This window comes from Garra rufa, chromosome 10 (assembly GCF_049309525.1).
Source record: "Garra rufa chromosome 10, GarRuf1.0, whole genome shotgun sequence".
Taxonomy (NCBI): Eukaryota; Metazoa; Chordata; class Actinopteri; order Cypriniformes; family Cyprinidae; genus Garra; species Garra rufa.
Window position 1 is genome coordinate 46,530,866 of NC_133370.1, and position 22,804 is coordinate 46,553,669.

At 33.8% G+C, this 22,804-nt stretch overlaps 1 protein-coding gene across 1 annotated transcript in view; it reads right to left on the reverse strand.

Moving 5' to 3' along the window:
* Positions 1-22,804, reverse strand: part of LOC141344608 (adhesion G protein-coupled receptor L2-like) — a 68,075-nt gene that overhangs the window by 43,411 nt on the left and 1,860 nt on the right. The window contains exons 2-5 of the mRNA XM_073849480.1: positions 22,142-22,426; positions 21,108-21,211; positions 19,506-19,691; positions 4,955-5,138 (exon numbers count right to left, since the gene is read on the reverse strand). Coding sequence (XP_073705581.1) covers positions 4,955-5,138; positions 19,506-19,691; positions 21,108-21,211; positions 22,142-22,426 — 759 coding nt within the window. The remainder of the gene's footprint in view (positions 1-4,954; positions 5,139-19,505; positions 19,692-21,107; positions 21,212-22,141; positions 22,427-22,804) is intronic.

The following is a 22,804-nucleotide window of genomic DNA, read 5'->3' on the forward strand; positions in this document are numbered from 1 at the left end:
TTTTGCAAAACTGCAAGACTATCTGAATATATGCAAGCAGCAGGATTCTTTAAAATGGAAAATTTAATAAATTTAAGAACATAAATAAATTATGAAAATTATGGGTAACACTTTATTTTAGAGACCAATTCTCACTATTAACTAGTTATTAGCATGCATATTACTAACATTGGATGTTTATTAGTACTTATAATGCACATATTAATGCCTTATTCTGCATGACCATATTTTAGATCCCTTAACCCTAACCCATACCTAAACTTAACAACTACCTTACAAACTATCAATAAGCAGCAAATTGGCCAAAATTAGTTAAAAGTGTGAGTATATTAACAAAAATAGTGAGTTTTTTTAATTCAGAGGGTGTGGGATATAAACTCTGAGAGGATACGAGAGAATGATGAGTTATTTTTCCTTATTAGATATAGTCTCGGAATTGTGAAAATAAAATCTGAATTTTGAATTATAATACATTATATCAATTTTACCTTTTTTATTCTTTTATTCCATTGCTCAACTTGAACTGCCCACAAAAAACATCCCTGTTTCGGAGTTGTAAGACTGTCCCACTATCTAACGTCAGATCCATTGAATATTATTGCTGGGTGACAAGCTCTTGTAATATGCGAAAAACATTTTGAAAATGACATCTAATCAATATAATCTATAATCTTTCTATAATCCCGGGTTTTCTGCAACCATGCTGCGCATACATCCCGAATGTTTACAAACAAACTTTAAGTTAATTTAAAATTTCAAGGCAGCACAAACACCACGTTTTTTTGACTTAAGTTACGTTAACTTAAAATTTTAAGGCAGCCCGAACACTTACTTTTTTAATTAGTTTCAACTTAAGTTGAGTTAATTTAAAATTTTAAGGCAGTACAAACACTTTAAGTTGTTTCAACTTAAGTTAACTTAAAATCCTAATGCAGCATGAACACTTACTTCAAGTAGTTACAACTTAAATTGAGTTAACTTAAAATTAAGGCAGCGCGAACACTTACTTTTTAAAGTAGTTTCAACTTACACTTACAGCACAAACACTTTTTAAAATTGTTATAACTTAAGTTGAGTTAACTTCAAATTGTAAGGCAGCACCAACACTAAGTTTTCAACTTAAGTTGAGTTAACTTCAAATTTTAAGGCAGCATGAACACTTACTTTTTAAAGTACTTTCAACTTAAATTGTGTTAACTTAAAATTTTAATGCAGCACAACCACTTTTAACTTGTTATAACTTAAGCTGAGTTAACTTCAAATTGTAAGGCAGCACCAACACTTACTGTTTTAAGTTGTTTTAACTTAAGTTGAGTTAACTTAAAAATTTAAGGCAGCACGAACACTAAGTTTTCAACTTAAGTTGAGTTAACTTCAAATTTTAAGGCAGCATGAACACTTACTTTTTAAAGTACTTTCAACTTAAATTGTGTTAACTTAAAATTTTAAGGCAGCACAACCACTTTTAACTTGTTATAACTTAAGTTGAGTTAACTTCAAATTGTAAGGCAGCACCAACACTTACTGTTTTAAGTTGTTTTAACTTAAGTTGAGTTAACTTAAAAATTTAAGGCAGCACGAACACTAAGTTTTCAACTTAAGTTGAGTTAACTTCAAATTTTAAGGCAGCACGAACACTTACTGTTTTAAGTTGTTGTAACTTAAGTTGAGTTAACTTCAAATTTTAAGGCAGTACAAACACTTACTGTTTTAAGTTGTTTTAACTTAAGTTGAGTTAACTTTAAATTTTAAGGCAGCACGAACACATACTTCCAAGTTGTTTCAACTTAAGTTGAGTTAACCTATAATTTTAAGGCAGCACAAACACTTTTTTTAAGTAGATTTGACTTAAGTAGAGTTAATTTAAAATTTTAAGGCAGCACGAACACTAAGTTTTCAACTTAAATTAACTTCAAATTTTAAGGCAGCCACAAACACTTACTTTTTAAAGTACTTTCAACTTAAATTGTGTTAACTTAAAATTTTAAGGCAGCACAACCACTTTTAAATTGTTATAACTTAAGTTGAGTTAACTTCAAATTGTAAGGCAGCACCAACACTTACTGTTTTAAGTTGTTTTAATTTAAGTTGAGTTAACTTAAAAATTTAAGGCAGCACGAACACTAAGTTTTCAACTTAAGTTGAGTTAACTTCAAATTTTAAGGCAGCACGAACACTTACTGTTTTAAGTTGTTTTAACTTAAGTTGAGTTAACTTTAAATTTTAAGGCAGCACAAACACTTTTTTAAGTAGATTTGACTTAAGTAGAGTTAACTTAAAATTTTAAGGCAGCACATACACTTATATTTAAGTTATTTCGATTTAAGTTGAGTTAACTTAAAATTTTAAGGCAGCACAAACACTTACTATATTAAGTTAAAACAATTTTATTTATTTTTTTTACAGTGTGTGAAGAACGCCAACCCTGGTTTGCAAACTCATGAAGGGCAGATTGCTACATCCAGCCTGAAATCAACCTGACAAATGCAACCTGAGATTTGACTCTTTCACTGTAAACTCTTGTAGAGCCGTCAACGGCTCAGATTCCTGCATTATTCACTGCCTGGGAGATTCTTATATCTGTGGCTGTAAATAGCAATCAGCACAATGATTTCTCGAGCCCAGATCGAATCTGCCGGGAAAGGTTCTCTAAATTAAGCAGCACGACGTTAGCCTTCTGTAGGATTGCTTTGTCTTTTCTTCTCTTTCCACGGACTCACCAGGAAAGCTGATATGTGCAGAGATGGACGTGTGTGGCTGTAAAAGCAGTGGTTTAACCTACAAGCAAGCCAAACTGCCCACAAGCACATTTGTTCAGACCTTGCAACGCATCTGACATTACACGAACAGCATATTCATTAAACCAGGAATAACCTTCATCATCTAAGCATGTACAAAATCGCAAACCCTCATAGGAGACCAAATGCTTTGATAAAATGCATTTTTATGATTCAAGAACATGTATTGATTGAATAACATACTTTTGCAGAGCTCTCCAGCTGTAGAGGGCTAGAGAAAGTCAGTAAAAAATAATCAGACATAATTATACTCAAAAGCTCAGAGCTGAAGACGGTACATGAAACAGTAACTGGAGCGAATCTGCTACTGCAAGAGCTGCTGAAGTTCTTCTACTGCTACAGTGTGTTGGATCTGCATACTGTCTAATATGCTAGTTGCCTGATTAATTTATAATTTATCTGCTCTCTATACTGTTTCTTTACCGCTGAGGATCCAGAGATGAATATGTCTGATTCAAACACTTAACTGGTGCAGCCGCACTGCAGCAATGTAAAAATGATTATATCCATTTGCCAAATGTTCTACCTTTACCACCAATGCCAACATGATAGCGAGGCTGTCAACAAGACTGAAAAACAACGTTTTTCACTAAAATATTTACAAATCTCCAAAGGCCTTGCTTGAATTTTACAAAAATCAGTCAACAGCAGATTTTTAAATCGACAGTCCAAAAAAGGGTGCAATAATAAATATAAACCCAACAGCACTGTGTTACAGTATATTTATTATTACAAATTAAATTCTTCAAAATTAAAGAAATTTAAAAATCTTAATTTTTGATTAGTAATACGCATTGCTAATAACTTAATTTGGACAACTTTTTCACCCTCATATTTCAAATTTTCAAATAGCTGTATGTCGGCCAAATATTGTCCTATCGAAAAAAAAACATACATCAATGGAAATCTTATTTACAAATCTCAATAAAATAAATAATAATAAAAAAAAAACTACTTATGGCTGGTTTTTTGGTCCATGGTCACATTTTTGTATATTTGTTTAAAGCCATTTTAGACTGTTTTGGCTTGTAAATGGTGCTTGATCTGTGCAGATTTCTCTCTTGATTCAGACCAGGCCACTTTTTCACTGCAGGAAGTGTTATTATGGATTATGGACTGATATTTTAATCAGAAGCAATAGTTTGAAGTTATAAATATCTGAATGATGTTTTTATCAGCTGTTGTGACTCTCAATCTGATGGCACCCATTCGTTGCAGAGAATCCATTGTTGAGCAAGTGATGAAATGAGACATTTCTCCAAATAGGAATAAAAAAGAAAAATCGATCATTTTGACCTATACAATGTATTGCTATTTCTAGCCAACAATACACTGCATGGGTCAAAATTATCTATTTTTCTTTTATGCCAAAAATCATTCGGATATTAAGTGAAGATCATGTTCCATGAAGATACTTTGTAAATTTCCTACCGTAAATATAACAAAACTTAAATTTTGATTTGTAATATGCATTGCTAAGAACCTCATTTAGACAGGTGATTTTCTCAATTTTTTTTTTACTTTTTTTTTGCACCCTCAGATTCCAGATAGTTCAAATAGTTGTATGTCGACCAAATATTGTCCTATCAAAACAAACCATACATCAATGGAAAGCCTATTTATCCAGCTTTCAGAAATGTCTTAGTGATGAATTTGTTTCTTACAAATAGGCCGTTTTTCGCTATACTCAAGAAGTTAACTGATGGACTGGAGTGGTGTGTATTACTTGTGGATTATTGTGATGTTTTTATCAGCTGTTGTGACTCTCAATCTGACGGCACCCATTCGCTACAGAGGATCCACTGGTGAGCAAGTGATGGAATGCTACATTTCTCTAAATCTGATGAAGAAACAAACTCATCTACATCTGGGATGGCCTGCGGGTGAGGATGTGTTCTGCAAATGTTTATTTTTGGATGAACTTTTCTATTATTCTGGCACTGGTTAACGCCAGTTTGGCCAGTTTAAGAGAACTGACCTTTCTACCTCTTCCAAGCATTCCTACCAATTCAATTTCCTTCTGCTTTGGTTTTTATAAGCAAAAATGACTCTTACTCTAAACTGCATCAGTCATTAAGCGTCAGGTCAGACACGTGGCTGGAATCGAAACTTCATCATTTACATCAAAAGTTGCCGGCTAAGATGAAAGGACTTACCGATGTTCTCGGCAGGCACTCTGACGACAGCGGGCTCGATCAGGTTGTCTGCAAGGACAAAGGCTCCTTCCTCCAGGGTATCGAGTAACATAGTGGCGGCATGTGTTTGCTCTGTGGAATTCATGTCCTCCCAGGATTTAAGGGCTTCTGGCCTCAGGAGGTTGTCAACCGTGTCCACGATGGCCTGTAACCATGGAAACAAGAGAAATGACAGGCGGTTGATATTTTTTCCTTTGCTTTCTTCGCGAAAAAAAGGATCCAGCACATGGAATACACTGGAGAGAAAAGAACTGAATGAAACTTGTGACACGCAACAACTATAATGGGAAATGAAACACCGTACAAGTAGCGCAATTCGTGCAAATTCGCATTTGTGCTGTGTGTGCTTATGCCACCTTTCAGTAGCGATCACTGGGATTGTAAACAAATCATATCATTTCGCCAATTATTCATTTCCTAAAAAGTTTCTGTAGTTAGACATCAAAATCCACTGGGTTTCCCACACCAACTGGATCTACTCAATCTGCTTGATTGTCATATTGAATTTCCTGTTGGGGATCAATATTGCATGCATTCCTATCTGTAACAGGATGCCACGCCGTCACCCAAAAAAATCTTTCCTATGAAGCAAAAAGCATTATTGGACTGGAAGTGGCTTGCAGATTATAAAGACTCCAGAAAATGGGATGTTCTCATTGGTATCCATTTCATTTGCATTGGCCTTAACCAGTATTCAACTCAATTAAAGAATTCCGATGCAACTGCAGTGCTTTTTGGTTTAAAGGAGGATTTTAACTTTGTAAAGTCTGACATTTAAAGTAATAGTCAGGAACAAAAATCTAGTTAAAAAAGGAACAATTCACTGAACCTTTAGACAAAATATAAAAGTAAAGTTTCAGCATACAGTTTGTGTTTTATATGCATGTCATATTTGATAGATCAGGCTTTTATGGCTCATATAGTATGATACAGTGAGAATATGGAACGCAAACTTGAGGAGGAAAAGCAGCTCAGTTTTATGCAGAGGCCCAAAGGGAGAAAAAATATGCAATTTGGTGCAGATGTGAATATTTATATGATGAAAGAGATGCGATTTTTAAAACAGTATATAGCAGAAACTTATGTCATAGTGAGATGATATTTAAACGCTTAGTTTTAAGATTAAAACATATGATGCAATGCAACCCAAAGATTGAGAGAAGAACACATCTGATGATCATTGTATTGAAGCCTATTTCTGCCACTGAATTAAAAAAAAAAGTTATTGTGACTTCTCGCAACTCTGAATTTTTTAAACGCATGCTGTATAAACTCAGGATATAAACTCACAAATGCGAAAAATAAAGTCAGAATTGCTAGATAAAAAGAAATTGACTTTTTTTCTCGCAAATGCGAGATGCATCTCACAATTCTGCCTTTTTTGTCCTCACAAAAAAGTCAGAAATTCTTAAAATAAATTAGAATTGAGATATAAATTTCGTCGAGAGGGGAAAAAAGTTTGTATCTCATAATTCTGACTATTTCTCAAAAATGCTACTTTATTTTCTTACAATTCTGAGAACAAAGTTACAATTGCAAGAAAAAAAAATCAGAATTGTGAGATAAAAACTCGCATTTATGGGTTTATATCTTGCATTTCTGACTTTATATTTAAAGTCTGGCTTGCAGATTATAAAGACTTCTCATTGGTATCCATTTCATTTGCATTGGCCTTAACCAGTATGCAACTCAACTTAAAGGATCCCGAGGCGACTGCAGTGCTTTTGGGTTTAAAGGAGGATTTTAATATTTAAAGTCTGACATATAAAATAATAGTCAGGAACAAAAATCTATTTAAAAAAGGAACAATTCACTGAACCTTTACAGAAAATGTAAAAGTCTTTGCATACAGTATGTGTTTTATATTTTGTGTCATATAGTATGATATAGTGACAATATGGAGTGTAAACTTTGAGGAGGAAAAAATATATGCAATATGATGCATATACGGATGTTTACATAATAAAAGAGATAACAATATAGCAGATATTTAATATGTCATAGTAAGATGCTATATAAATGCTTAGTTTTAAGATTAAAACATATAATGCAATGCAACACAAAGATTGAGAGATGAACAAACAAATCTTCCTCAAAAGCCTGATGATCTTTGTATGGAAGCATATTTCTGCCACTGAATTAAAAAAATATATACATATTGTGACTTATCTGACAACTCTGACTTTTTTCCTCAGAATCTCGTGATGCAAGCAGGATATAAACTCACAATTGCGAGAAAGTCAGAATTGAATTCTCACAAATTTGAGATGCATCCCACAAATCTGACTTTTTTCTCACAAGTAAAGAAATTAAATTCTTAATTGTAAGATATAAACTTGCAATTGTGAGTTAAAAGGTCAAGAGGGGGGAAAAGTTTCTCACAATTCTGACTTTATTTCTCAAAACTACTTTATTTTCTCACAATTCTGAGGAAAAAGTCAGAATTGCTAGAAAAAAAAAGTCAGAATTGTGAGATAAAACTCGCATTTATGGCTTTATATTTAAAGGCTGGCTTGCAGATTATAAAGACTTCTTATTGGTATCCATTTCATTTGCATTGGCCTTAACCAGTATTCAACTCCATTAAAGGATCCCAAGGCGACTGCAGTGTTTTTGGGTTTAAAGGAGGGTTTTAACTTTGTAAAGTCTGACATATAAAATAATATTCTATTTAAAAAAGGAACAGCTCACTGAACCTTTACAGAAAATATAAAAGTTTCTGCATACAGTATGTGTTTTATATTTTGTGTCATATTTGATAAATTTTTATGGCTTTTATGGCTCATATAGTATGATATAGAGAAAACATGGAGCGTAAAGTTTGAGGAGGAAAAACAGCTCAGTTTTATGCAGAGGCCCAAAGGGAGCAAAAATATGCAATTTGTTGCAGATGCGGATATTTATGATGAAAGAGATGAGATTTTTATAACAGTATAGCATATACATACATAAAATGATACAAATATCAGTCTTGACTATATCGTCAATAGTAAGATGATATTTAAATGCTTAGTTTTAAGATTAAAACATATAATTCAATGCAACACAATGATTGAGAGATGAACAAATAAATGTTTATCAAAAGCCTGATGATCATTGTATGGAAGCCTATTTCTGCCACTGAATAAAACTAAATAAAAAAGGTAATTGCAACTTTTCATCCCACAATTTTTTTCTCAGAATTGTGTGACATAAACTCCCAATTTATTTTTAATCTCTTAAAAATAAAGGTTTGTTATTGGAATCGATGGTTCCATGAAGAACCTTGAACATCCATGGAACCGTTCAAATGCCGAAAAGGTTCTTTATAGTGGAAAAGGGTTCTTTAGATTTTGTTAAATTTTCTTCAAAGTGGTTCTGTTAAGAAAAGTTCTTTGGGGAACAAAAAATGGTTCTTCTACGGCATCGCTGCAAAAACATCTCTTTGGAGCCTTTATTTTTAAGAGTCAGAATAGCAGGATATAAACTCACAAAGCTAGATAAAGAGCAATTCTGACTTTTTTCTCACAAAAGCAAGTTTGTATCTCACCATTCTGACTTTTTTGTTTATATAATAGCAATTCGGACTTTTTTTTCTCAGAATTGTGAGATATAAACTTGCAACTGTGAGTTAAAAGTTGAGAGGGGAAAGAAGTTTATGTCTCACAATTCTGACTTTATTTCTCAGAATTGCTACTTTCTTTTCTCACAATTCTAAGAAAAGTCAGAATTGCGAGACACAAACTTGCATTTTTGAGTTTATATCTCACATTTCTGACTTTATAATTAGCAGTTGTGAGTTTATATTTCACAATTCCAAGAAAAAAAATCTGAACTGCAAGATGTAAACTCGCAATTTCAATTTAAAAAAGTCAGAATTGTAAGATAAAAAGTCGCAATTACCTTTTTTATTTTTTATTCTGTAGTGAAAACGGGCTTCCATAGATTTGAGACTCACTGATTTCTCTAATAAATAATGTCTGGATAATCAAGTAAATCTAAACTGCTTCAAGTAAGTGTTCAGTTTAATACTTGTCTTTTAAAATATGGAATTTAATTAAACTTAAAATATTTTAATATTTAAGTTTTAACTTAAATGTTAAAAATGTTATGCAAAATGTAAATGAACATAAAACCTACGAAATAAAATTTAAAATGTAATCAATAAATAGAGTTTTAATACTTGTCTTTTAAAATATGGAAAGTAATTAAACTTAAAATATTTGAAATATATGTTTTAACCTGAATTTTAAAAATGTTATGCTAAATGTAAATGAACATAAAACCTACAAAAATAAAATGAAAAGTTTAAACAATAAAAATAAAAAATTTTAACTTCACTCTGAACTTCCAAAGGACCTGCGAGGGCTCATGCACTTGTGTCCCAGACGGGTTGACCTGTTAACTGTGGAGATTGTGAGAGGATCTCATTACCACAGAGCCCTTGAATGACATGCAATAATGGCAGGACACTTAACCCATGATTACTCCAGCGAGACTCCCCTGCAATTACACTACAGTAAGTCAAAAGCATCTGCTGAGCCACAAGTAGTGTTCACAGCCCCGTTCTCGCTGCTTGTCAACTTATTATGGCCATGCATTGATTGAGTGCCGTGTGGGCCGTCTGAAGAGCGAGTGGCCTTGTGGGCTGTAAGCTTTCTTTCAGATCTAAAGCTCTGAAAGCATACGGCCATATGCACTGCCACCAATTATGACCAACTCAACCATTAAAATGAAAAGTCTGGACTCAACAGTAAAGTTTAGTTTGTAAAGGACTTTCAATCTTTAATATCATTGTGTATGGAAAACGAAGATGGATTTCACTCGTTTTTATCCGGGCAATGCTTCACTTTCACTAGCTTTATGTATTTATGAAAACCAATGCATATGCACTGAACAATTTTGAAGCTGTAAGATTACTGGAGAACATTTTAAAAGAACGTACAATTTCAATATTTCCTCAGGGTTTTCGTAGGTTTTCTGAAGTTAAATTTAAGACTTTTTAAGACATTTTTAGACCAATAAATTGAAGAGAACACAATACATTCAAGTTTGAAAATACAACTTCAAACCAATCTCAGTTCTTTTCAATTAATTTAACAAAAGGAAATCCTTGAGAAGCTTTGCTTCCAGGCACTTGAATATGGAAATAACTTCAAAAATGTTCTTCCTCGTTTTTCCTGTCTCTCTTTTTTGTGTGCAAATGTCTAAAGATTTTTAAATCAAGATACATTTACTTTAGAAGCAAAATGATATAAGCAGCCTTCTTTTCTTAGAAGTTGATCAAAATGAAGTGAGTTTATGATTAAAACAAAAACAAATGTCTGCCAATGGGCTCAGAAAAATCAACTTCACTCAAAGGGAAGTTTTCATACCCAAATGATAGATATTTGTCCCTTGTTTTAAGCATAAACTCATTTAATTTTGTTTAGTTTTTCAAGAATTTACATTTGCATCTCAAATAAATGTATTTTGATTCAGAGGCATTTCGATTTTGGAAAATTAACAATTTTATTTTGCAACGCATGCAACATTTAAAGCAATGATTTTATGAATTCAGACTTTCTATTCTGATTTAAGACCTTTTTAAGGTCTTTAATTGTGGACATGGTAATTTTAAATATGAAACGTTTGGTCTTAACAGTGAACTCTTCTGCAGTTTAGTTTGTTAAGGACTTTCAATCTTTAATATCATTGTGCATGGAAAATGGAGATGAATTTCAATCGTTTTTATCCAAGCAATACCTCACTTTTTAATAGCTTTATGCATTTATGAAGACCAATGCATGTGCACTGTAAATTTTTTTAAGATGTAAGATTACAAGAGTACATTTTAAAGGAACATACAATTTCAGTATTTCCACAGGGTTTCTGTAGCTTTTATGAAGTTAAAATTAAGACTTTTTAAGACCTTTTCAGACCAACTTAAGGAATAAATTGAAGCGAACACAATACATTCAAGTTTAAAAATATAACTTCAAACCAACCTCAGTTCTTTTCAAATAATTTTTACAAAAAATAAATAAATAAATCCTTGAAAAGCTTTGCTTCTAGGCACTAGAATATGGAAATAACTTGTAGTGTATTTCTGATCTCACTTCAAAGATGTTCCTTCTCAGTTTTTTTGTCTTTTTTTTTTTTTTTTGGAGTACAAATGTCTAAAGATTTTTAAATCAAGATACATTTACTTCAGAAGCAAAATGATATAAGAAGTCTTCTTTTCTTAGAAGTTGATCAAAATGAAGTGAGTTTATGATTAAAACAAAAACAAATGTCTGCCTATGAGCTCAGAAAAATCAACTTCATTCAAAGGGAACTTTTCATATCCAACTGACAGATATTTGTTCCTTGTTGTAAGGGGATACACCGCAAGCAAAAACACTGTTTTTCATGCATCTGTCAAGTTTGAGATTTTGGCCTTTTTGGTTTTTCATAAAGTGTTTTTTTCAGACTAGTTGAAGGAAAACATCCAAACGACACTGTTAGGTGTTTCTTTCATAGCACTTCATCTACAGTATTTGTCTATAGATTTAAATTACAATACATATTTTTGTTTTTTTTTTCCTGGGTATATTCTGAAGGTTTTTACAGAGGGATTTGTTCATATATATTTTTTGTTTGATTTTATACAACATTTTATTCCCCAAAAACTGTATTAAAAAAAAATAAATAAATAATAATAATTTTCTGCCTGTTCCAAGTATTTTCTGAATTATGGAGTGACAAAATGAGATGCCCAAAATTCCTTTTGTAAAAACATTTGACTCTAATATGTCAAAAAATAAAAAATAAATAAGAATTTTGAAACTGATTTGATCCAGTGTTTAGATTTTTGTACTAGAAATGTATGTGTATATTTCATTTTAGAAAACATTTGAGAAAACTTGTAATATAAAATTTTTTGCAATTAGCAATATAATCAATCCACTGGTTAAGTAAGGTGATTTTTTTTTTACCCTATTCACTCGCAGTGTCTCGCCTTAAGCATAAACTCACTTAATTTTATTCAGTTTTTCAAGAATTTACATTTGCATCTCAAGTAAATGTATTTCGATTTAAAGGTATTTAGATACGTATTTATTTTGGAAAATAAAACATTCTGAGGAACACATTTATTTTTTTCTTTTTGCAATGCATGCAACATTTAAAGCAATGATTTTATGAATTTTTAAGGTCTTTAATTATGGAAGTGTGAATTAAGGCCTTTTAAGGCCCACAGAAACCCCAATTTCCAGTTTAATTCAATGTTGCTGTGTCTTTGTAATTATTTGTGAAATGTACTAGCAATTTCAGAGTAAAAAAGGTTTCAAAGTCCAAGAAAACTGTAATGGTGGATGAAATAACTGACAGCGAATGTTCTTTACTAGCCTTGTCAGATCCCAAAACCAAAACTCATCACATGGACAAGACCAAAGGTGCAATCTTGAGTTATGGATGGAGCAAACCACAATTTGTAACTCAAAAGATGACAAAATTTGACTGAAGATACTGCTGACTGAGCTTGGACTCAAGCCAGTATCCATATGTTTAATAAAACGCTCTAATACCAGAAAATCACAGTCTACGACTGTGACGCACTAAAGCCTATTGGTTGCTCCACTCCAAATTCCTGTAAGGAAATACATCAGCACATTAAAAGAAAAAGCAATTTCATTAACAAAATGAGTCTTAATATGATATGCCATTATTCTTTTTCAGGTGCAGCTTTGAACAACTGACTGAAATGCAATTAAGGATGACAACACTACAGCAGAGATATGCATAAAAGATTACAAAGAAACGCAAGAGGAAGAAACCGCAGCGTAAACCGCTCAGACTGAAGCAGGTGAGGAAGAGAGCGCAAACACACTTTGATCACACTATCAGCTGACAGACCCGAGCGATTATGACTGCGGGATGTCAATTACTCAGACAAAGAACAACAGCACAGAGAAAGATGAGCAGAAACCAGCCAGAAATCCAGTTATTCAGAATCAACAGGAAAGCAGAGAGTAGTTAAAGAAATAGTTCACCCAAAAATCAAAGCCGGCTGAGAATGTGCTCACCCTCGGGTCATCCAAGATGTAGATGAGTTTGTTTCTTCATCAGATTTGGAGAAGTGTAGCATTGCATCAGTTGCTCTCCAATGGGTCCTCTGCAGTGAATGGGTGCCGTCAGATTGAGAGTGACCGTTCCAGTCCATCAGTTGAAGAAGTTCACTTCCAGAACAAAAATTTACAGATAATGTACTCACCTCCTTGTCATCCAAGATGTTCATGTCTTTCTTTCTTCAGTCGTAAAGAAATTTATTTTTGAAGAAAACATTTTAGGATTTCTCTCTATATAGTGGACTTCTATGGTGCTTGCAAAATGCAGTTTAAATTCGGCTTCAAAGGCCTCTAAACGATCCCAGCCAAGGAAGAAGGGTCTTATCTAGCGAAACAATAAGTTATTTTCTAAAGAAATTGGCAATTTATACACTTTTTAACCTCAAATGCTTGTCTAGCTCTGCCTGATTTCTGTGTAATCCGGTTCAGTACAGTTAGGGTATGTCTAAAAACTCCCATCTCATTTTCTCCTCCAACTTCAAAATCGTCCTACATCAACGACCCAGTGTTTACAAAGTGAACATGCAAAGAAGATCAAACTCCCTTTACAAAATAAAAAAAAAAGGTAAAAAAAAGTGAGGTAGGATGATTTTGAAGTTGGAGAAGAAAATGAGATGAGAGTTTTTAGACATACCCTAACTGTCTTGAACCAGAATACACAGATGACACAGAGCTAGACAAGACGAGCATTTGAGGTTCAAAAGTATATAAATATCAATATTTTTTTTTAGAAAATAACTGATCGTTTTGCTAGATAAGACCCTTCTTCCTTGGCTGGGATCATTTAAAGCAGTGTTTCTCAAACTTTATATCGTGGAGTACCCCCTGGGGCATTTAACATTTTTGTGAATACCCTCACTTAGACTGTAGTAACACCTTTTCCATTTAGTGATAAAATTTCCCCCTTTAAAATTACACATAAATTTGTACCTTTTATAGAGGTATCCTTTATGTCATATTCTTCACATTCTATTAGGGTATTATTAATATGTGACCCACAAAACCAGTCTTAAGTAGCACGAGTGTATTTGTAGCAATGGCCAAAATACATTGTATGGGTCAAAATTATATTTTTTTCTTTTACGCCAAAAATCATTAGGATATTAAGTAAAGATCATGTTCCATGAAGATATTTTGTAAATTTTCTCAATATTTGTATATATATATATATATTTGTTTGCACCCTCAGATTCCAGATTTTCAAATAGTTGTATCTCAGCCAAATATTGTTCTATCATAACAAACCATTAACCAGTGGAAATGTGGAATACACTATTTCAGATGATGTATAAACTGTATGTATGACTGATTTTGTGGACCAGGGTCACATATACTAAAAAAAAGCAATAAATTATGGCAAAATTAAGTGATTAGATTTAAAACTAAAATCGCCAGTAGGTGGCGGCAAGTCACTGTCTTACTGAGTGAGGCATTGCGTCTTTCATTCATTCAGTAAGAAAGCATTAGGCTGTAGTTCACTGACCCTGCGAATCGTTCAAAGCTGCAGATTTCTTCATTAACGAAAGACCGCATTTTGGAAGTTCAAACTCGGGGCACCATAGAAGTCCACTATATGGAGAGAAATCCTGAAATGTTTTCCTCAAAAAACTATTTCTTTACGACTGAAGAAAGAAAGACTTGAACATCTCTGATGACAAGGTCATTATCTGTACATTTTTGAAAAAGCAAGAGAAACTCCAAGGCACTCTCATATAGAAGAAGTTAAAAAGCCTTTATTGTATTGTATATTGTAGTTTGACTCCCTGCTGAAGGCTATGTTGCTGAAACGCATTGGAGTTTTTAGAAAGGTTTAATGTGACCAAGCCGCTACAATAAAGGCTTTTTAACTTCTATATGTGACCCTGGAGCACAAAACCAGTCTTAAGTCGCTGGGGTATATTTGCAGCAATAGCCAAAAATACATTGCATGGGTCAAAATTTTAGATTTTTCTTTTATGCCAAAAATCATTAGGAAATTAAGTAAAGTTCATGTTTCATGAAGATTTTTTGTAAAATTCCAACTGTAAACATATCAAAATGTAATTTTTGATTTGTAATATGCATTGTTAAGAACCTAATTTGGACAACTTTAAAGGTGATTTTCTCAGTCTTTTTGATTTTTTTGCATCCTCAGATTCCCGATTTCAAATAGATGTATCTCAGCCAAATATTGTCATATCCTAACAAACCATACATCAATAGAAAGCTTATTTATTGAGCTTTCATATGATGTATAAATCTCAGTTTTGTCAAATTTAACCTTATGACTGGTTTTGTGGTCCAGGGTCACATATGAGAGTGCCTTGGAGTTTCTCTTGCTTTTTCGACTATATTTTCCCATCCAAAGAGCACCTCTAACATACTTGTTTTGAGTCCAAGAAGCGCTCCTAGATTTATGTTTTCTGTTATCTGTACATTTTTGTTCTGGAAGTGAACTTCTCCTTTAACATCTTGAGAAGCCCAAAGAAACAAATCCATCCTAAAGACCATAAAGATGTTAAAACTGTCAGTTCTGGCCAAAATATGAGTCCATAATCCATAATAACGCTTCCTAGAGTAAAAAAACTCCATATCCTGTTTCTTTTACATCAAAACTCACTCACATATTTGTTTAAAGCTGTTTTGGACTGTTTTAACTTGTAAACAGAAATCTGCACAGATTTCTCTCCTGATTCAGACCAGACAACTTTTTCACTGGAGGTAGCATTACTGTGGATCATGGACTAATATTTCAATCAAAAGCAATGGTTCGAAGTCTAAAACATCTTGATGGATTTGTTTGATGTTTTTATCAGCTGTTTGGACTCTCATTCTGACGGCACCCATCCACTGCAGAGGATCCATTGGTGAGCAAGTCATGCAATGCATTTCTCCAAATCTGATTGACATTTTGGATGGCCTTAGGGTGAGCACATTTTTAGCGATTTTTTTTATTTTTGGATGAACTATTGCAAGGAGGAGGTGAACAGATGAGAGGAAGATGGTGAAAGCAACACAAAACAGAACAGAAAGACACCAAGGCAGAACTGCCTCAAAAGAGAGTGGCGCGTCAGCAGACAGACAACAGACGGATGGATTTCCAGCCAGACATACAGACAAACAAGCTGCATGCAGCAGAGCAGGTGAAGGGAATTCTGGGATTGTGTCCGTATATACCTTCATATAGGCCCTGCAAGTCCTCTCTCTTTTTTGACGCTTTTTTTGGTTTCAAACACAAAGACGGAAGATTAGGCACAACACACACACACACACACACACACACACACACACACACACAAAGAAAGAAAGAAAGAGAGAGGGAAAGAGAAAGAGAACAAATAAGAGCCGGTGTATCAGCCATATCATGTATGTGTGTGTTGCTTCAACTACAGGCACTTTTATGCTTCTTTTTTTCTTATATGAAATTTTTGTATTTACAGAACATTTTTTGTATGCAATTTCTGCAAAATTGTGTCAAAATATAACTTAATGTTTGCATTTAGAATACATAGAATGCAGGTTATGAAACTGACCTTAACAGAAAGAAATACATTTTCATATATCATTCTGTATAGAAAATTAAATAACCTGTTACTGAGCTTGAAAAGCGTGCTATTCATTTCTGAAAGTCCACACGGCGAAAAGTGCCTATAGCTGAAGATATATCTGAACGTATTCAAAGCTAAGGTCATACAGAGTATAAAAGGACGGCATAGAGCACGTCCGTTAACCCCATTTCAATTAAACATGTCTTTGAATGTGCATCTCTCTTCTATAAGGCACTGGCTGAGGAGAGAAATATGGAGATGGAAACGTTAGTGCAACGAACGCTTTCAAACGAAGCCAGAAAATCCATTAAACTCAGCGCTAGCTGCCAAAAGAAGGAGAACAACGAGATTTTGAGAACCAAGTCTTAATGCTTATAATGAAATTAGAATAATTTTAATTTCATAATAGGCCTTTTACTAAAATGAAGTTATAATCATTTGAAAAATAAAGTGCAATGAATGAAAATATCAGAATACCATTGTAGCAATAAAGTTGTGTCATTACGTGATCAAATATTTACATTTTCTTTCTGTTACTTTGTGACACTTTTGGGCCAAGATGTTTTTGTAGCCCTGAATGATGCAATGATGCTGAATTTCACTGTCACCTCTGTTTGAATCACAATTTCCACATGTGAGGAAACAGAGGTTGCTTTTACACATCATGTGTCAGGTTTTCTGACATCCAGTAATAGTACATAGCTATACAATAAATGTGGATAGTATATAACTCAAACAATTCATCTTGTCAAAATGCATAGAGAGGCTGATATTTGCCTGCTATTTGACTGAACACTGCAAAAAATGCTTTTGTTACTTAGATTTTTTGTCTTGTTTCCAGCCAAAATATCTAAAAGGATTTTCTAGACGAGTAAAAATTAGTTTTTTGTTTTCAGAAAAAACAAGTCAAAATTAAGTTTTTGCTTAGAACAAGCAAAATAATCTGCCAATGGGGTAAGCAAAACACACTTAATTTTGACTTGTTTTTCTGAAAACAAGACTAAAAATTTGGACTCGTCTAGAAAATCCTACTTGATTTAAGAATTTTTAGATATTTTGGCTGGAAACAAGACAAAAAATCTAAATAAGAAAAACCTTTTTTGCAGTGAAGCCTTTGGCATCTTGAAAAATCTATATTCTACTTTAATATTTCACATAATTTAAAATACAACAATACATTCTGCCATACAGAGAATTACCACAGTAAAATAAAACCAAAGTTAAAAAAAATAAAAATTATATATACACAGTGGCATGCGAAAGTTTGGGAACCTTTTGCAGAATCTGTGAAAATGTGAAGAATTTTAACAAATTAAAAGAGATTGTACAAAATGCATGCTATTTTTTTTATTTAGTTCTGTCCTGAGTAAGATATTTTATATAAATAATGTTTACATATAGTTTTTGAACCCTTGGTTCTTAATACTGTGTATTGTTACCTGGATGATCTATGACTGTTTTTTTGTTTTGTGATGGTTGTTCACGAGTCCCTTATTTGCTCTGAACAGTTAAACTGAGCACTGTTCTTTAGAAAAATCCTCCAGGTCCTGCAGATTCTTCAGTTTTCCAGCATCTTGTGCATATTTGAACCCTTTCCAGCAGTGACTGTATGATTTTGAGATCCATTCACCGATGCTCCAGAAGGAAACATGCATGCATTAATGCATTAAAAATTTGAAGATCAAGGTAAATCGCACTAAATTAGTCTTCCGGAAGACATGCAAGTATCTTCCGTTGCTTCCGCAGTAGTACTAAACGGAAAAAAAAAGATATTTCAACAAAATAAGAAAAATTTGGACATCTTCATCCTGTTCAAAAGTTTTCACCCCCGGCTCCTAATGCGTCATGTTTTCTTCGGGAGCATCAGTGAACGTTTGAACCTTATTTTAATAGTTGTGTTTGAGTCTCTCAGTTGTCTTCAGTGTAAAAAGATGGATCTCAAAATCATACAATCATTGTTGGAAAGAGTTCAAATATGCACAAGATGCTGAAAAACTGAAGAATCTGCAGGAATTGGAGGATTTTTCTGAAGAACAGTGCTCAGCTGAACTGTTCAGAACAAACAAGGGAATCATGAACAACTATCACACAATGGAAAAAAAAAAACAGTTGTAAATCATCCAGATAACCACACACAGTGTTCAAATCCAAGGGTTCCCAAACTTTTGAAGGGGGTTAACAATTTCAGCTTTTTTTTTGTTTTGTTTTGTGGACTATATGTAAACATTATTTATGTAAAATATCTTACTCAGGACAGTACTAAATAAAAAAAATATTTGTGTTCTTCAAATTTTCACAGATTCTGCATGGGGTTCCAAAACTTTTTACTTTGGCATGGCAGAATATAGATTTGTATATTGATTTATGTGAAACATTAAAGGGTTTCCAAACTTTTGAAGGGGGGTATTTTAATAATTAAAAAAAAAAATTGTCTTGTGGACTATATGTAAATATCTTTTATTTAAAATATCTTACTCAGGACAGTACTAAATAAAAAATAACATACATTTTTATGATCTCTCTTTTTTTTTGTTAAAATATTCACTTTTCACAGATTCAGCAAGGGGTATATATACCAATGTGTGTGTGTGTGTGTATATATATATAGTAAGTAAGTAAAAAAAAATAAAAAAAGGAAATTATAAATGGCAATATAAGCCTTGGTGGCAATGCAGTAAGGGCTTGACTCAAAATAAGAAATGGCACATAAACTAACAAAAGGGACTGATATTCCCTCACTAATCAACTTTGTTTGTCAACTTTTGCTAGTCACTGAATTTAATATAAACATCTCCTGAAGAGATTGTCAAACCACAACTGTTGACATTCTTAGGACTGGAAGATTCAAACTTAATCAAATCAAACAAAACAACATCCACACATCACAATTGCTCTGGCCGGAGATGTATTGTACTGTACCTTGTTGAAGCTGCGTCCCGCCGTGTCTTTATCGTTAGGTTTGAGCTCCTGCAGCTGTGCGTCCAGTATATCCACCAGCTGCTCCATGAGCCGGACAGAGGAGCTGACGTCGCCCGCGTACACGGGACCCTGAGTGTGACGAGCCAACTCATTAGCCAGATTTGCAGCATTCTCACCACTACGGATCTGGAAGAAATTCAGAAGAAAATGAATGAGTCAAAAGCAATCTTAATAAGCATGTAACTAAATTGATGCTAAGAGACTCGTGGACCAGCTCAGAGAAAATTAGAGCTTGTTAACAACATCTACTCATAACTGGGCCAGCTTGGCTTATTATTATTACATCTCTTTATTACATGCAGTTGAGGTCAAAAGTTTACATACACCTTGCAGAATCTGCAAAATGTGAACAAATTTTAGTAAAATAAGAGGGATCATACAAAACGCATGTTATTTTTTTTTTTTAGTACTGACATGAATAAGATATTTCACATGAAAGACGTTTTCATACAGTCCACAAGAGAACATAATACAAAAAAAAAAAAAAAAAAAAAAGTTTTCATACACTTAATACTGTGTTGTTACCTGCTGTGTTTTTTTGTTTAGTGATGAGTCCCTTGTTTGTCCTAAATGCTGTTCTTCAGAAAAATCCTTCAGGTCTCACAAATTCTTTGTTTTTGTTTTTTTTGTGCATTTGACTCCTTTCTAACAATGACTGTATGATTTTGAGATCCATCTTTTGACACTGAGGACAACTGAGAGACTCATATGCAACTATTACAGAAGGTTCAAACACTCACTGATGCTTTAGAAGGAAAAACAATGCATTAAGTGCCGGGGAGTGAAAACTTTTGAACAGAATGAAGATGTGTACATTTTTATTATTTTGCCTAAATATCATATTTTTTTCATTTAGTACTGCCCTTCAGAAGATACTTACATGTTTCCCAGAAGACAAAATAAGTTTAATTTATCCTGATCTTCAAATTCCAAAAGTTTTCACACACCCCCAGGCTCTAAATGCATTTTTTTTTTTTTTTCCCTTCTGGAGCATCAGTGAGTGTTTGAACCTTCTGTAATAGTTGCATATGAGTCCCTCAGTTGTCCTCAGTGTGAAAAGATGGATCTCAAAATCATACAGTCATTGCTGGAAAAGGTTCAAATACACACAAATGCTGAAAAAATCAAAGAATTTGTGAGACTTCAAAAGAAAAACAGCATTCAGGATAAACAAGGGACTCATGAACAGCTATCACTAAACAAAAACACACAGCTGTGGATCATTCAGGTAACAACACAGTATTAAGAATCAAGTGTATGTAAACTTTTGAACAGGGTCATTTTTATACATTCAGCTATTGTTTTCTCTTGTGGACTATATGTAAAGGTCTTTTATGTGAAATATCTTAATCAGATCAGATCTAAATAAAATGATCTCGCTTATTTTGATTAAATAATTAACATTTTGCAGATTCTTCAAGGTGTATGTCAATTTTTGACATCAACTGTATAAACATTAACGTCATTATTTTCAGTAAAGCTTCTTTTGCAATGTGTGAAAAGTGCTATAGAAATACATTATCGCAACTATTTCTGACTCACCTTCTGTGCCACCTGCGTCACCCAGTGAGACGTACAGTTACTGAGATCCGGACCTTTGGGATTCCAGACACCATCAGCAGACGTGCAGAGGAACAGTGCGATTCCTGGAGAACGACAAGAGACACTGCAGGTGAATAGGGTAAAAAAATAACTAATAGTTATCACCTTACTTACCCAGTTGATTGATCACATTGATAATTGCAAACAATTTTTGTACATCTAAACACTGGATGAAGTCATTTTCAAAATTCTTGTTTAATTTTTATTATTTTATACTAGAGTCAATTGTTATTGGGGTATCTAATTCTGTCACTCCATAACTCAGAAAAAACTTTGAACAGACAGAAAACCCAGTCTTTTTTTTTTTTTTTACCATTTTTGGGGGAATAAAATGTTGTATAAAACCAAGCAAATTGAATACGAACAAATCCCTCTGTAAAAACCTTCAGGATATAGACAGGAATAAAAATGTCAAGTCATTTTGAGAAAACAGCCTTTAAAAATAAGTAGTGTAGTTGAAATCTATTGACACAAACAGATAAAGTGCTGTAAAAAGAAACACTTAACAGTGTCTTCTGGGTGTTTTCTTTCTAGTAGTCTGAAAAAACACTTTTTGAAAAACCACAAAGCCCAAAATCTCAAACTTGACAGGTGCATGAAAAAACTGCGTTTTTGCCTGCAGTGTCTCCCCGTAAGGACAGCACAGGTTTAGAAGTCATCATTTGCATCGTAAACACATTCATTTTAAGATTAAAACTTTTGAAAGTGTTAAATCAGAACTAAATCTGTTGGAGTCTGTAATAAAATAGTTATGCTATGAAAACATTTTCTATTACAAACAGCACGTATTAACTCAGCTACGGAATGCAAATCTGGCTGAAGCCTCCATATGGATGCCATTCAAATAAGACAGGTGTCTGATACCAGCACAAGCAGCGCTGCTGGCAAAGGTGTCACTTCTGCACTAATGACAGCCAGATTCCTGACGCTAATTGCAAACATATTTCAAATGAGTGTTTCTGCCGCAGACGCACCTCGAGTTCCTTTAGGACAAGGGCGCTCCACTGTGACTCCTCTGTGCGTTTGCGGCCAGGATATTCCTCTCCTCTCCGTCCCGTCGCAGAAGCGTCTGCTGGAGGGGGGTGGGCTGACGACGCTGGGGTCCGGCGGGGGGTCGGGTTGGTTCATGACTGCCGGGTTAGGAGTGATGGTGATGTTGACCGCAGGTCTGTGGGTGATGCTGACGGTGGTGGTCCTGATGGGAGGTGTGGATCTTCTAGGCTGCACCGTTGATGTAACATCATCAGCGACTGTTGGAACTACGGGAAGAGGAGATAGGTCATTTAAATGCACAGAGAGAAAAAAGAAAAAAAGACACTTAATTCTCATATTCTACTAACACAGACATCATTTGTGATGTAAACGCTCTCCTTCTAATTTACTCACAAGTGGTCAGTAGAGATCAATTATGATAAAACCATTTAAAACCCACTTTTAATTAGCACACATATTACTAGAATATTGGCTGTTTATTATTACTTGTAATGCACATATTAATGCCTTATTCTGCCTATTTCAGACCCCTTAAAGGAACACTCCACTTTTTTTGGAAATAGGCTCATTCTCCAACTCTCCGAGTTAATATAAGTTGAGTTTTACCGTTTTGAAATCCATTCAGCCGTTTTCCTGTTCTGGCG